This window comes from Arachis hypogaea, chromosome 2 (assembly GCF_003086295.3).
Source record: "Arachis hypogaea cultivar Tifrunner chromosome 2, arahy.Tifrunner.gnm2.J5K5, whole genome shotgun sequence".
In the NCBI taxonomy this organism is placed as follows: domain Eukaryota; kingdom Viridiplantae; phylum Streptophyta; class Magnoliopsida; order Fabales; family Fabaceae; genus Arachis; species Arachis hypogaea.
The window spans coordinates 101240589-101256456 of record NC_092037.1 but is presented as its reverse complement, the minus strand read 5'-3'; the positions used below and the strand labels follow the sequence as shown (position 1 = coordinate 101256456).

Genomic DNA, 15868 nt, shown 5'->3' with positions numbered 1-15868 from the left:
TAATTCATTAAATTTTTTTCTTTTTATTTTTTATTTTTTCCTTCTCTATTTTTTTCTTCCAACCAAATATAGCTTTAGTAATATTGTAATTTATGATCTGTCATTGATAGCAATGCTAAAAAAGATGGGTTATAGATCAAAAGATTTTTGTTCTCCTTATTTATGCGTCCAATTTGTACGACGAAGAATATTAAAAAAAAAATTGACATCTACGGATTGAGATAGTACAAGTTGTACTATTATTTTATCTAATCTTATTAGCTAAAATAAAAATAGTATTCGAATTTATAATTTTGCTGAAAAGGTGCCCTGCTAGGGTTTAAAGGGTGTTCTGCTAGAGTTTCTCCCTGTAGGGTTAATTCTCTCGATTTCAAATCGAATTCTCACAAACTAAATTGTGCTCTGATAGTAACCATGGCTAGACGTAAAGCTGGTCAACGAGTGGTGTTAGATGACACTGGAGGGTTGGAGGACGAGGACATTATTGTGTTTGGGAAGGAAGAAATAGAAGAAAGTCTCCAGATCTGTGCCAAAAGTCTTATAGGCCGGATCTTGGCAGATCGATCCTTTGGAGTTGGTACAGTGGAAGGAGCAATGAGAACGATCTGGTCTCACCCAAAAGGGTTTAAGGTTATGGATTTAGGTGATAACCTATTCCAATTCTTCTTTGAAAAGGAAGTGGATCTGGTTCGCGTAGAACGCGGTGCACCATGGCTGCTGAAAAATTACATTGTCAATATCAAAAGGTGGGAGGAGAAGGATATTAATAACAATGATGAACTATCTCAAGTCCCAATTTGGGTACAACTGTGGGGGATTCCAGAGCACTATAAATCAAAGGAGTTAAGGAGGAAGATTGGAGGTACTATGGGAGAGGTAGTGGAGGTGGATTTTTACTCAATGAGAGGAAGAGAAAGTAGAATCTTAAAGGTTAAAATTTTCATGGATGCTACAAAACCTTTAAGAAGAAGCCTCAGGATTGCTAGACCTAATAGAAACGTGATTGAGTTATCCGTAAAATATGAGCGAATCGGGACTTTCTGCAACTATTGTGGTCACCTCGGACATGAAAGTAGAGGATACAATCAACACCTTGAAGATTCAATTAAGGGAGAAGTGCAAGAGGAGAAGTGGGGGAATTGGTTAAAAGCCAAACAAGTAGGTTGGAGGGTTGAAAGTTACAAGGAGAATGCAAATCCTAATATTCCTAAGGTTGAGATATCTCGGATTGAAGGCCCTAAAAAACAGACTCCAGTTAACTTGCTAAGGAGCTTTGCCAATCCCTCAATGCAGGAAAACAGTGGTGAAAATGAGCAAGTGGAAAGCAAATCGAAGGAAAATAATAGTGGTAATGGGGCATGCGAGAAGATAATGGCAGATCAAAGGGAGAGGCTGTTGTTAGTGCATAAAAAATGTGGAGACAAAGAAGATTTTAATGACGGCAGAACTGAAAGTGAAGCTAATGAAGAAAAGAGAAAGGGAGGACTAAAAGGAGTGGAGGAGGCAGTGAGCTCAGACTTCAATATTGGCTGAGAATCTGACACACTAGAGGACGATGGCCGAAGGATGAAGTTAAAACAACTTGCAAGGAGGAGTGAAAGTAAGTATAAAAAATTCAATAGTGAAAAAAGGAGAATAACGGAGAAGGTAGCAGACAATGGAGGAAAAAAACAATGCATTAGTGATTAAAGCTCAGAGACAAAGGGGGGGGTGCCAGCCCAAACTTGGCACCCGAAGAGGTATGAAAATGATGATGTGGAACTGTCGGGGTTTGGGGAAACCCCTGACAGTTCACAACATAAAAGAGATCAATAGATCTCGTTCCCCCGAAGTTCTGTTCTTATGTGAGACAAAGAATAGTTCTTCGTTTGTGACAGGCCAATGCCATAAATTGGGGTTTACAAATGTTAGTTGTGTTGAACCTCAAGGACTAGCAGGAGGATTGGTGTTAGCATGGAGGGAAGGTGTAGATATTGCAGTGGTGAAAAGTGCAGAATTTTTCATTTATTTTAGATGGACAGACAGGAGGCTACAGAGAGAGTGTGGCGTTATTGCAGTGCATTTACACAGTGAAGAAGGACTGCGAAACCAATAGTATGGCACCATTTTGAATCAATTAGAAGGAATGGAAGATCCTTATATGGTTATTGGTGATTTTAATGCCATAATGGCTCATGATGAGAAGGATGGAGGGAGAATAAAATCAGTTGCATCTATTGAAAATTTTAATAATTTTATAAATGCAGCAGGCCTAATTGATTTGGGATATGAAGGAAGCAAATTTACTTGGTGCAATAAGCAGTTTGGGGGAAATTTGATAAGAGAGCGATTAGATCGGTGTTTGGTCTCTATGAACTTATTGGAATTATACTCGGGAGCAGCGATCTTCCATTTAAATGATCAAGGTTCCGATCATAGACCACTGCTGTTTGAATCGGAGGTCGAGCAACGGAGGTTTAAGAGGAGGTTTAGGTTTCAGGAGAGGTGGTGTGATAATGAGGTTGTTGGACAGATTGTAAAAGACACATGAAAGGAATCTATAGAAGGCTCACCTATGTTTCGTCTTTACACAAAGCTTAAAATTATTCGACATCGCCTTGTTGAGTGGCAACAACAGCCCGACAGCAACTCACTAAGACAGATCCAGCAGCTTAAACAGAAGATAGAAGAAGAAAAAAGCAAAGCACAGCAAGCAGACAACTTTTGTATTAAGGTTTTAGAAGAAGAACTTACAGAAGCCTACCTAAGTGAGGAACGCTATTGGAAAGAGAAAGCAAGAGAGCAATGGCTAAAATATGGTGATCAAAACACGAAGTATTTTCACTCAAGGGCGCAAATGAGAAATAAGCACAATAGAATACAGAAACTTGAAGATGAAAAAGGGGAGGTGCACTCGGATCCGAAAGGAATAGGGAGGACAGCGCAGAAATACTTTGAAACACTGTTCAGTTCGAGCTCCCCTGCTAACCCGAGTGCATGGCTCTCAACAATGAGAAGGAAGGTGTCTAGACAGAACAATTGGACCCTTACAAGACCAATTAGTGAGCAAGAGATTAAGAGGGCAGTCTTTTCAATTAACTCTTTCTCAGCCCCAGGAGACGATGGTTTTACGGCGAAATTCTATCACTTCTTTTGGGATATTATTAAAGAAGATATTATAAAAGCAGTCACTAGTTTTTTCTCAGGCGGAAGAATGCTGAGGTCTTTCAATCATACACTCATTTGTCTTATTCCTAAAATACCTGAAGCTGCTACCATGTCACAGGTACGACCTATCAGTTTAAGCTCAGTCTTCTATAAAATTATTTCGAAGGTCTTGATACATCGTATGCAATTTATCATGAATCGGATAATTAGTAATAACCAGAGTGCATTCATAAAGGGGCGGTTGATTAGTGACAATGCCCTCATAGCACATGAGTACATGTATTTTTTGAAGAATAAAAAGTTTGGTGATTGGGATCTAGCTTTAAAACTCGACATGAGCAAAGCATATGACAAGGTGGAATGGTGCTTCCTATGGAAGGTTATGAGTCAATTGGGATTTTGTGATCAGTGGATAGGATGGATGAAGGAGTGTGTAACTACTGTTTCCTATTCTGTTACTGTGGATGGTCAACCTAAAGGTTTCTTTAAACCTACAAGAGGTCTCCGACAAGGGGATCCTCTTTCACCCTATCTTTTCATTCTTTGTGCAAAGGGACTCTCCCACTTGCTACACAGAAGAGAACAGAATAATGATATTGTCGGGCTCAGATTAAACAGTAGCTGCCCTACTATTACACATTTGTTTTTCACAGATGACTCTATAATTTTCAGCAAAGCAAATTCTCAGGCATGCCAAAATATAATGCAGGTGTTGAATGACTACAATAGTATAAGTGGACAAGAGGTGAACCTTAATAAATCTGCTGTGTTTTTCAGTCGGAATACACCGCAATCAGAGAGGAAAACCTTTGCAGCCATCCTTCAAGTCCCGAATGTTGGCGCTCAAGACAAATACCTGGGTTTACCAACAACAATCCAGAAATAAAAAAAGCAACATTTGCATATGTCAAAGATAAAGTTACAAAAAAATTACAGCACTGAAAAAGATCGTTACTGTCGGTTAGCGGGTGTGAAGTTCTAATTAAATCTGTGGGTACGGCTATCCCGATATATACTTTGGGGTGCTTTAAACTACCTGAAACTTTTATAGAAGAAATTCAGAGATTGCTTATGCAATTCTGGTGGGGACAGAAACAAGGAGAAAAGAGACTTCAATGGATTAAGTGGGACACACTGTGTAGACCAAAAAATCAAGGAGGATTGGAGTTTAAGGATCTAAAAGCTTTTAATCTTGCCATGCTAGGAAAACAGGGATGGAGATTGATGACCAGACCAAATTCCTTAGTTACTAAAGTATTCAGAAGCAGGTATTTTAGACATTCTTCATTTCTAAAAGCTGACATTGGATACAATCCGTCATGGGCTTGGAGGAGTCTCTTAGAAGGGCGAAAGGTTCTGGAAAAGGAGATTCTCTGGCAGATTGGGAGGAGATCAGCAGTGAAGATTTGAGAAGATTGCTGGGTTGGAAGACAAGGACCATTGACACTGAGACAGAATCAGGAGCCTAATCCAAGCTTAATTTGGGTCTCTCAACTCATCACTGAGGAAGGTAATTGGAATGAGCACCTTATAGCCAACAACTTCACATCAGAAATTACACAGGAAATACTTCAAATAAACATTAAAGAAGAAGATAACTTGATTTGGTACAGAGAAAAAGGGGGTTCTTACTCTATAAGGTCAGGATATGAGGTATGCTTCAATTTTTTTCACCCGCCACTCGAAAGTCTTCCACCAATTTTCGGAGACAAAAATCTATGGAATTCGATTTGGGATCTTGACTGCCCAACTAAAGTTAAGGTCTTTACCTGGAAAGCTCTCCATAATGGTTTTTCGGTGAGGCACCGACTGCACGCCCGCATTCAAGCTGTCCCTGCGATATGCCCAAGATGCGAAATGGAGGACGAGACTTTGACCCACTGTTTGCTTAATTGCATTTACTCGCGGCAAGTGTGGAATCACATGGGATTCTTGTTCAACAGTCCAAATAGAGTGGATGCAGAGGATAGTTTTGGCAATTGGTGGAGGGAGATGCAGGTAAAGATAAAACAAGAGAGTTTTAATAAGAAGCAACGAAGTCTCCTTGTAATGGTGCAATGGAGGATTTGGATATCTAGAAACAACTGACTTTTTGATGGCAAAAGGAGTGAACCGGCTGTTATTTGGGAAGAGGCATACAACATGAACGAAGAATTTCACCTTAAGACAAGTCCTTGTTAGTTTTTCTTTTTATTTCCTTTTAGGTTATTCTCATGCTTTTTTTTTGGGTTAATGCCCACCTTATCCTTGCTAGAGTTCAGACATGGACTAATATTGCTTTATTGCAATTTATTAATAAAATTTCATATTTTAGAAAAAAAAAATAGTATTCGAATTTGAATGTAGTTAGTGATTAATAATCTCTTGGCCAGTTTAAATCGCAATCAAAGCCCGGACTCCAGAAACCTGATCATAGCGAGGTCATTTGGAGACCCGGAGATCAAATCCGGAACAACATCCAAAGTTTTCATTTTTTAATAGAATCTTGATGGTTTATGATATTATGTCTCCAAGCATGAAGTAGGTTGTTGAAAGAGATTTATTTTCAGATTATCCTAATTAAACTCATTTTTGGATGGAGTGAAATAAAAAAAAAAGTTAATAATTGTATTAGATAGTAACAATTGCTTTTTCCAGAAAATGTATTTAACAATCAAGACACACAAGCTTATGTTACAAACTAATTTTGTACAATCAAATTATTTTGGATGAGTTTTGAATATATTCGGAGATTATTTTGTGTGCAACCAACCATGTTATTTTAAACGCGTCAATGAATCTAGACCAAGCTTTATTCAACCCATAATACATACCATTTAATCCAAGTAAATAAAATTGAACCTCAAGCATAATGCATATTTCACAATATGGCAGTATATTTCTCTATGGAGAAACTTTAATAGACATACTTAAAATAAAATAACAAAGGTGCTTAATATTCTTATGTAAATATATCGTAAATGGCCAATGAAATTTGTTACATATATTGCAAATATATTTGGTCAAACCTAAATGCAAATAATTGATCTATAGTAACAATTAACATACTAACAGCAAATAGATCACATTATATATAAAATTTAATTTTAATGTACTAACAGTAAAATATTTTATATAGTTATATAATTATATTCATTTTTTTAGATATTTATTTACGCGGTCAATAAAAATAATAATTATTTTTAATGATGTAGCGTTATGTAATTAAAAACACGTATAAGATATTATATATATATATATATATATATATATATATATATATATATATATATATATATATATATATATATATATATATATATTTGAATGCTTTGGAGTGGCAAAGTTACAAAGAAACACCAACTAAGAGCTTAGAATGTGAGGCATCATGCAATAATTTTCCATGTGATGAGGCCAACTAAGTGAATTTGTCTCAAAGTGATCAATTTTTTCCATTTTTGTACTTTGCAATACCAAACAAGAAAATGCATTATTATAAGTTTATTGCTCATAATATGATGAATGGTTTTGTTCTTTCTTTACTTTGTGAGGCTTCCTATTATTAAATTTACAGCACACTGATAACCTTAGGCCACAGATGTCACATGATTTCAAATATTCCAATGTGAGAAGAAGAGAAATGACCCCACAATTTGTTGCCATCTTAATTTGGCAACTCATTCAATTTATTTCCATGCCACATCTATACATGATATACTACCTAATGTAGTTCACAATTAACTGAAATTTTAGAGTCTTTTATTATTTCCTAGTTATAAATTAAGCATGGATTTAGTTTACGTTTTTATTTTTTATTTTTAATATTTTTTATTTTAAAACAAATATAAAAAAAGGTAAAAACAATAAACAAAATTTTATGATTATCACTGTTTTTTTTCCACAAAATTTTGAAAATAAAAAATACTAAAAATAAAGAAATAAACCGTCTCAAAAGATTTGGACATTATTAATAAGAATTTAATTTTAATGTGCTGTCAGTGTAAAATAATTTTACATGAGCATTCAATTACGTAACAATACATCAATAAAAATAATTACTTTTCACATCGACCGACTGAATAGTCATCATAAAAAAACGAATGTGATTGTACGACGGTATAAAACGCTTTATACTAATACTGTCAGTGTATCAAAATTAAACTCTATTAATAATAGTAAATATCAACTATATTTTCTAGTCAAGAGACATAACATAGTTGGTGGTTAAATGAAATTTACAAGCATCATCTAATGAAGAGGTTTGATTTCTAACGGTTACATAGGTGGGTAAAAATTCTAGTAGTAAATTACTCATTTTTAGAAGAATTTTCGTTCTTAAAAGAATTAGTCACAGAAAATATCATTTGGCAAGAAAAAAAAATATCTAATACACTGTGTAAGAAGAGGAGAAACAGACAATAAAAAAATCCAAATTCATTTAATAAATTTACCACATGGAATCTCTAGCACAGTGCTAGAAGCTGTGTAATAAAAATGGCTAATGATGTCACAAACACTAAATTTGTTTTCACACTAGATTGCCCCCACCAAAATGGTTCCTCCTCCATTGCCTTATTCATAATAATGAGTCTTTGAAGCTGTTATTTTTGTCTACTTTCCCTCTTTAAATAACTATATTCCAAATCTGTGGAGTGTTTGGATCATATCAGAACAATGGAGAAAGACAAACTACTTTGAATGATTTATTGATTGGTTCATGGAACCTTGTCCCTACAATAATATAGAGAAAAAAAAATGAACATATACTTACACTTGTATGGATAACTCTAAGCTATCCAATCTTAAATCAAACAAAAAGTTGCAAATTTGAAGAAGTTATAGTCGAATTCTACGCCTTTTGGTCATAAAAGTTTCGATAACATGTCATGAAACTATTTATTCCAAAAGTTTATATAAGCTATCAGATAAAATACATGAATGATTATATATTTTACAACATACTGAAAGGTTTCTTTGTTCTTATGGTACAAAACCAAACCCCAAACAAAACCATTTTACATAATTAACAAGCATTACCATTGATCAAAGCTCACTAATCACTATCTACAATAAGCAACACTTAAAGCCATCAAAATTAAAAAATTACAATGCATACATATGGAACTTTCCAAAGCTTATTATACACAATATTTGAACTCAACATTGAGAACAAGAAAATGGAAAACAATATGCATTCAGGAAACCAACATACCGTTTGTTTCACCGGCCATCCGCGGACGTAAAAGAATCGGCGAATCCAGTAGGCCTTGCCGGAATACTACTCTTGCTGTCTTGTAAGTCCACATGGCTTAAATCCTTTCCTTCCATCTCTTGCCACCCCTTCACCATTTGGTTAAGGGGTAAACTATAGTCTATGCCACAATACTCTTCAGTTTCATCATCAATCGGTTTCCATTTCTCAACGAGCGGTGCCAGAATGCTCACGGCATACCCCATATCCGGCCGCTGGTTTGGTTCCCTGGCAGTGCAATGGCCAGCTAACTCAGCAATGATGGAAATGCTCTCAAAGGTTTCGTCCTGTTTTTCGAGTGCAGGGTCAATAGCATTCATAAGTTTCTCCTTATCTGATTTTATATTCCAGAACCATGCTGCCAAGTACTGGCTTTCCTCCGGCCGGTCCTCATCGAGTGCTGTCAATCCGGTCAGTAGCTCCATCAGAACAACACCAAAACTGAAAACATCTGCTTTTGTAGTGATTTTTCCGGTCACTGAAACATATAAAAAGAATCAACAAAACAAAAACAGAACCATGAATATTTATGAATGTAGCAAATAAATGAGGACAGTAGAAGTTCTAAAACTATCACTAAAGATGAATAAAATTGATTAATGTCTTCATTAGTTACTAATTTCTAACAACCACATATTTAGACATATATACTATAATACAAGGTCAATGGCTCTATTAATTCTATAAAGTAGTTATGAAAAAACAAATCACCTGCATATTCTGGTGCCAAGTATCCGAATGTTCCAGCAAGCCGAGTCACTACAGATTTTTTGCCATCCGGAGCAAGCTTAACAAGTCCAAAATCTGAGACCTTTGCTCTGAAGTCATCACCAAGCAAAATATTTGATGACTTAAGATCTCTATGAATGAAGCTTTGGTGAGCAAGAGTATGAAGATACTCCATTCCTCTAGCAACATCCAATGCAATGTTAAGCCTTCGCTTCCACGAAAGTGGTTCCAATTGCAAGCTCTTCCATTGGAAAAGATGCTTACTGAGAGCACCTTGTGGCATATACTCATAAACTAGTAGTCTCTCTGTCCCTTCTACTGAATAGCCCAAAAGAGACACCAAATTCCGGTGCCGGACTTTCGAAAGAACTGCGATTTCAGACTGGAATTCATCTAAGGCTTTTCTGCTTATCACACCAGCCTCCATTCTCTTCACTGCAATTTTAGTCCCATCATCCAATTCTCCCTTGTAAACACCCCCGAATCCACCCCGGCCGAGCTCATTCTCAGGAGCGAAATTCTTGGTAATGCCTCGAAGGACTTGAACCGATATTACAAGATTTCCAGCTTCAATTACATGAGACACTGCATTTCCACTGGTGTTTAGGTTCCCAGAACCACTTGCTGAAACTGTGGAAATGCTTCTTCCATTGCCATTGCTAGCAACAACAACCTTTACCACATTGTCTGAATCAGATGGATCTCTAGGGTGAACTACTAATGAACTTGAACCCTTGGAGGCTTCATTTCTCCCTTTGAAACAATACAGATAAATTGGAATAAGCAGAATAATTGCAGCAACAATACCTACAATTGGGGTCACAATCAACACCAAGTTCTTTCTTTTGGGATTCTTCAATTCAAGAGAACTGCCAGAGTTGGAATTTGATGGTGCTGTTGGAGTATCAACCAAAGAAAGTTCGCCCCTTCCAGAAGATGGATTTGGCTTATTAACAGATGATGATGATGATGATGATGATGATGATGAGGAGGAGGAGGAGGAGGAGGAGGAGGAGGAGGAGGAGGAGGGAGCTTGTGAAGAGTTACTATGATTCATCAACAGAGGATTCCCATCAGTAACAATCTTCAAACTCTTATCAAAACTTGGCAATGGACCTGAAATGTTGTTGCCACTTAGATCCAACAATTTCAGTGATCTCAAACTAGTCCAATTACTAGGAACCACACCACTGATTTTGTTACCCCCTAATCTGATTTCAACAAGAGAATCCAATTTCGCAACAGAAGGACTAAGAGTACCACTGAAATTAAACTTAGACAAAATAATCATAGAAACTTTCCCATTTGCATTGCACTTTATTCCTAACCATGGACCTTCACAAGGATTATCACCAATCCATGAATTAACAAGATTTAAAGGGTAATCCAACCCACTAAGAAACTCAATCAGTGCCATAACCTCATAGGAACATGAAACCCCAGGTTTTGTTTCACAAAAATTATTGGAATCAAAAGTAACTTTAGGTGTTACAAATTTTGGGGTTGGACCCATTAAATGGTTATTGTTCAAATCCAAATGTTCCAATTGCAATTTAGCTAAAGAATCAGGAATTACCCCAACAAGTTGGTTACCATTGAGATTAAGATCCTTCAGAGAAGCCAAGTCACCAATGTTCTTAGGAATAGTCCCTTTGAAATTGTTACCATGAAGCCACAAACTTGTGAGAGAAACCATTGTTGCAAACACATCAATAGTACCATCAAGACCACCACCACCTTGGTTATTCAACCACAGAATCTGCAACCCAATTCCTTTAAAACTCGCCGGAATCGCGCCAGATAAGTTATTCCCTGAAAGCTGCAGCACAGAAAGAGACACCATGCTACCCAAGAACTCAGGAATTGGACCAACCATGCTGCAACTCATGCAAGAAACATTGGTCAATTGTGTTGACCCTTGCAAAGTCAAAGGGAATTTCCAACCACCATTGCTTGCATTGAGGTTAACATTGTAATCCAATGCTAAAACCTCAAGACTCTCAAGTCCTTCAAAGAAATCATAAGGGATTGAATCAAACTCATTGTGGTTCAAAAATGCAAACTTTAACATCTTCAAACCAATGAAAGAAGGTAAAGGGCCATTGAGCTTGTTGTTCTGAAGACCAAGATTCTCAAGCATTGTGAGCTGGTTGAAGCTTTGAGGCAAAGGACCAATCAAGTTCAAGTTTTTAGCTTGAATCTGAGATACCCTTTTGCCATTGCAGAAGATGTACTTCCATGGAGGGTTTCCACATGGGTCTCCACCATTTTCAGGCCATGGTAAGAGCTCAGGGTTCTTGAGACCGTTTCTGAACTGGTTTAGAACCTTTACATCTGAAGGGTCAGTTTCAGTGAGAACAACACAGCAAAGTGTTAACATCAAAAGTAATAGTAGCAAAAGAACATGTTTTTGTTGTTGTTCCATGCTGAAGATCATGATGTTATAGATGTGAAACTGAGTTCAAAAAGCTTTGTTCTTCTTGTTGTTGCATTGAGAAAGAAGTGTAAATGGATTGTGTTTGGTGGAAGCTTGAGATGGAAGATGGAGACAGAAGAAGAAGAAGAGAGAGAGTGGAAAGTGTTGTTAAAAGGGTGAAGATTAAGGTTGTCAACAAAGGAACAAAAAGGTGAAATTATTAATTAAGGGTTCTAAGTGGAAAGTGTGTCATTAAAATGAGTGATTATATATGATTACTAGTTTTAGATTTTGTTACTGTTATTGTTGTGTTGGTACTAATTGACTTAACTTTTTTTGGGAAACAGAAAAAATTCTCAGGTGAATAACGACAAGAAAAAAAGGTTGAGGTTTTTTTTTTCTTATATAAAAATTTGTCATTTTTTAGTACTTTTAAAATTAGAGGATAAGTTATTTTGTATTAAGTTATTATACAATAAATTTATTAGAATATTAAGTAATTATGTCTTTAATCAATCTAACACAGTTAAAATTTTGACAAAAAGTAACAAAAGTAAGTTTTTGGAGCATCTTTTAAAATGTATTATTAGGATTATATATACAGGTATTTTTTAAATTTTATATTCTTGTAATAGTAAAATAATGTGATAAATTAATTATTTAGGGTTCAAATCAAATATGATATTTTAAATTCAAATAAAAAATAAAAAAATTAATTTGATGTGTGAAATGTAAAATAATTAAGTTTGTCCTTTATTTAGATTTTATTTATTTATAGAAATTAAAACTGACTATTATATTTAGTGATTAAAAATAAAATTGAAATTTTTATTTTAAGATTCAAAATTCTAATCTTTTTAATAATTTCAAAAAATAAAACAAGGATTTTTTTTCTATATTTGTAAAAACAAAAATTAAAATTTTAATAACACTTCTTTCTATATTTACCTTTATTCAAGACATTCTCTCTCTTTCCGTCTTTCTAATCAAACAAGGGTTTTTCTTGTAATTTAAAAAAAAAAAAAAAAAAAACACACACACACACAAACACCCTTTTTCAACATGCAAAAATTTGGCCGTGCTGATGATTGAGGTGTTTGTTCTTCTATTTAAAAAAAAAATACAATCTTTCTCCTAATTTGGGTTCTGACTACTTCTGAGGCAGTGCTATTTCAGAGAGTTGAGTTGAGTTTTTTTCAATGAATAAAAAATTGAAAAAAAAAAAAAAACACAATGAAGAACGAAGACCAAGCATGTAGGTTGTTTGGAATCAATTTGTATTTTGTTAATTTGAAATTCAACAATTTCATTCGGTCTTATTTTATAAGAATAACTTTTTTTTAAATAACAGTATTTTAATAATTTTTTATTTTAATTTTTATATTTATTTTAAATTAAATAAAATATTAAAACATAACTCAATTTTATATATTTTAAATTAAGTATAATATAAAAATTTAATTTATCTCTCAATTTTTATTTTTTAATTTTTATTTCTCAAACTCTCTTTCAAACACAATCTTATTATTAGTTTGCAAAAAATATAAGATTGGAATGAACAACAGACCATTAGTTTTTTTTTTAATAATTTGTGTTTTATTGTTAACACCTTCGTTTAGTCTATCCTTGTGTCTTTATTTTTACAGCAATTTAATAAAAAGATTATTGAAATGTTAATAAATTATATGTGAATATTATAATGTTCAAAATTTTCTTCTTCCGACGGAATATTTATTTGGATTTCATATCCAGAAATAAACACTTCATAAGTTATTATATTTCATATATTTTAGTATATTTAATTGTAGTATAAGTGACTATTATCTATTACCTTATAAAAGATACAATTAACATAACACTGATATTACACATTTAAATCTTTTTAACAATTAAATTTAATTAAGTTGGTTTAAATCTAATAAAAGTTAACTTTATTATTAACCCATGTGAATATGTTATCTTTTCATATCATTCGCTTCTTCTTTAAATTTTTCTTCTTTTTGAACGTTCTTCTTCTCCTTCTTCATTGTTAGTCGCAAATTTTTCACTATTAAGGTCTTAGGCGCTCAACATCCATATTTTCACTTTAGCGACTAATTAGCAAGAAACATTTTTCTAATTAAATGATTTATCCGTTACGACGAGTTAGCGATGACTGTTTTCCATCGCTAACCTAATTTAAATTTTACAATATTATGCAACAAATTGGCGAAAAACTAGTTGCTCGCTAAAAAAAATGGCGATAAATTAACTAGGAAATTATTCATCGCAAAATGCATTTTAAGTATTTGTGATGTATTAGCTAGGAACATTGTTTCTCACTAATTAGCCTTTTCGCACAAAGTTTATTTAGCGACGGACTAGTGTGTGAATTGTTTCTTGCTAATTATATATCAAACACTTGCGACGGAATAGTAACAATAATATCTCTTGCTACTTTACTTTTATTCGATTGAACCCTTAAGCGACTGATTTGCTAGAACATTATCACTTGCTAATTAATTTGTGACAAATTAGCAAGAAAAAATTTTCTACTCTTTTTTAGCTATAAAATTCAATTTATGAGAAACAAACTTACTCGTAAATTTCTCGCTAATCAGTCGTTTGTCTCAAGTTTAAATATTTTGTGACTGTTCATTAATTTTGTCGTTAGTACGTCACTATTTTTTCGTTAGTTAGTGACAGATTAATGACAAAAAATATTTTTCGCAAAAATTTGTCGCTAATTTATTAAATTTTTGTAGTGATAGTTGAAGTAGTCCAAAATTACACTTGTTTAATTTGTCCTTAAAGCATGTTTAATTTTTCTCTTTATTTTTTTTTTGGGTACATACGTTGGTGCCTAATTTTTAATTGCTTGTAGTATTTAGTTAGCAAGCTTCCTCTCACAGTTCATGAACCTGAGTCCAAGAATCATTACACCTATTTAACTTTAACATTTAGCAACGCATATATATGCTTTAATTTGGTTGTTGCGACGTTTATTTGCATGGGTGGGTAGCTAAAATATTTTTATTTTTCTTCTCTGACCTTTCTACTAATACGTGATTAAATAATCAACTCATATATGTATTTAAATAAGTATTAAGAATTTAAAATTTATTTTGTATATATAATATATTAATTAATAAAAAAATTTTAAATAAAATTTAAATTTATGGTAGATTAATTTTTAGTATATTAAAATAAAAAATGTCATTAAAATTGTTAAAAATATATTAAAAATAAATTAAATAATATATATTTATATATAAATATATAATAATTAATTTAATAATTTTTTTTAATATTGACGGAGCATTTTTATATAGGACCTAAACTTTATTATCAAATAACTGACCAATAAATTAAAAGTCCAATATAGGTTTCACAATTTCATTCCATTCTTCTATGCATCTCTTGTATTTATCTTTATTTCCACCATAGAGTTCTTTGCACGTTTCTGTAAAATTGTTTAGCGCTTTGCACAACATTCTGCAATTTTCCCATCTATGTTTTGATATTGGTGACACCAATTTGTCATAGCTTTGGTTGCATTTATTGTAACATGCTGCTAGATCTATGGCATCCTCAGTAGTTCTTGGAAACGATGCTTTTTCATTATCACCAATAAACCCATCAAATTCAGCCATAACAAAACAAATAATTGTTCCAATAATTATCATTATTATTATTACATAAAACATATTGTGTTTAGTCATCTCTCTCTCTTTTTACAATTACAAATTCATGATGATAAATGAAACTAGCTAGGCCTTATATAAGCCTAAAATCATTGTTAGTATTATTAATATTATTATATACAGTATGATTCTCTAATTAATTAGAATATTCCTTGCTTAGTTTGTGCCCCTTCCCTATTCTAATAGTAGTGAATTATCAATGTAAGCAAAACAAAAAATCTTTACTATATAGTAAAATATTGTCTTAGAAGACTTTATTATTTCAATTTTGTTTAACTCCTTCCCGAATTCATTAAAGTAATTAAGGGTTATCAAATTACTTGACTCAAAATATAGTAAAAAAAATTGCAAATACTTTAAAAAGTAAAAAATGTAATATCAATGTTAAGTATTATTCAATTTATTACATATCAAATCTTTTTAAATTTTAAATATAATAATGTCTTTTCAAGTTCTAATAAATTTTAATATTTCTCCTCCAATATTTTTTTATATAGTTAAATTTTTTGTTGCTTAATTATTTCAATTTCCACTGTAACTCCAACACGGTTGCTGCGACCCCTCATCGTTCTATTCACCAACTAATTATGTCTAGATATAAATTAACATATTACTGGAAACAACAAATTATAATGTTTTATAATCATTGTTAATATGTTTTAT

The 15868-nt window shown here is 33.2% G+C and overlaps 2 protein-coding genes across 3 annotated transcripts; one reads left to right on the top strand and one right to left on the bottom strand.

The window, feature by feature from the left end:
* Positions 1 to 414: 414 nt before the first annotated feature.
* On the top strand, positions 415 to 1533 carry LOC112729931 (uncharacterized). The gene has a single exon (XM_025780065.1). It carries the CDS (start codon positions 415 to 417, stop codon positions 1531 to 1533), a length of 1119 nt encoding a protein of 372 aa, XP_025635850.1.
* Positions 1534 to 7539: 6006 nt separating this feature from the next.
* Positions 7540 to 11719, bottom strand: LOC112757918 (receptor-like kinase TMK3). Of its 2 annotated transcripts, XM_025806470.3 has the most exons (3): positions 9089 to 11713; positions 8339 to 8855; positions 7540 to 7857 (listed from the first exon to the last, which is right to left on the bottom strand). In XM_025806470.3, the coding sequence occupies exons 1-2, from the start codon at positions 11541 to 11543 to the stop codon at positions 8347 to 8349; spliced, it is 2964 nt and encodes a 987-aa protein (XP_025662255.1). In that variant the 5' UTR covers positions 11544 to 11713; the 3' UTR covers positions 7540 to 7857; positions 8339 to 8346. The 2 variants fall into 2 exon arrangements, with proteins under 2 accessions (XP_025662255.1, XP_072078302.1); XM_072222201.1 differs by lacking the exon at positions 7540 to 7857 and having other exon boundaries at positions 8058 to 8855; positions 9089 to 11719.
* Positions 11720 to 15868: the final 4149 nt, after the last annotated feature.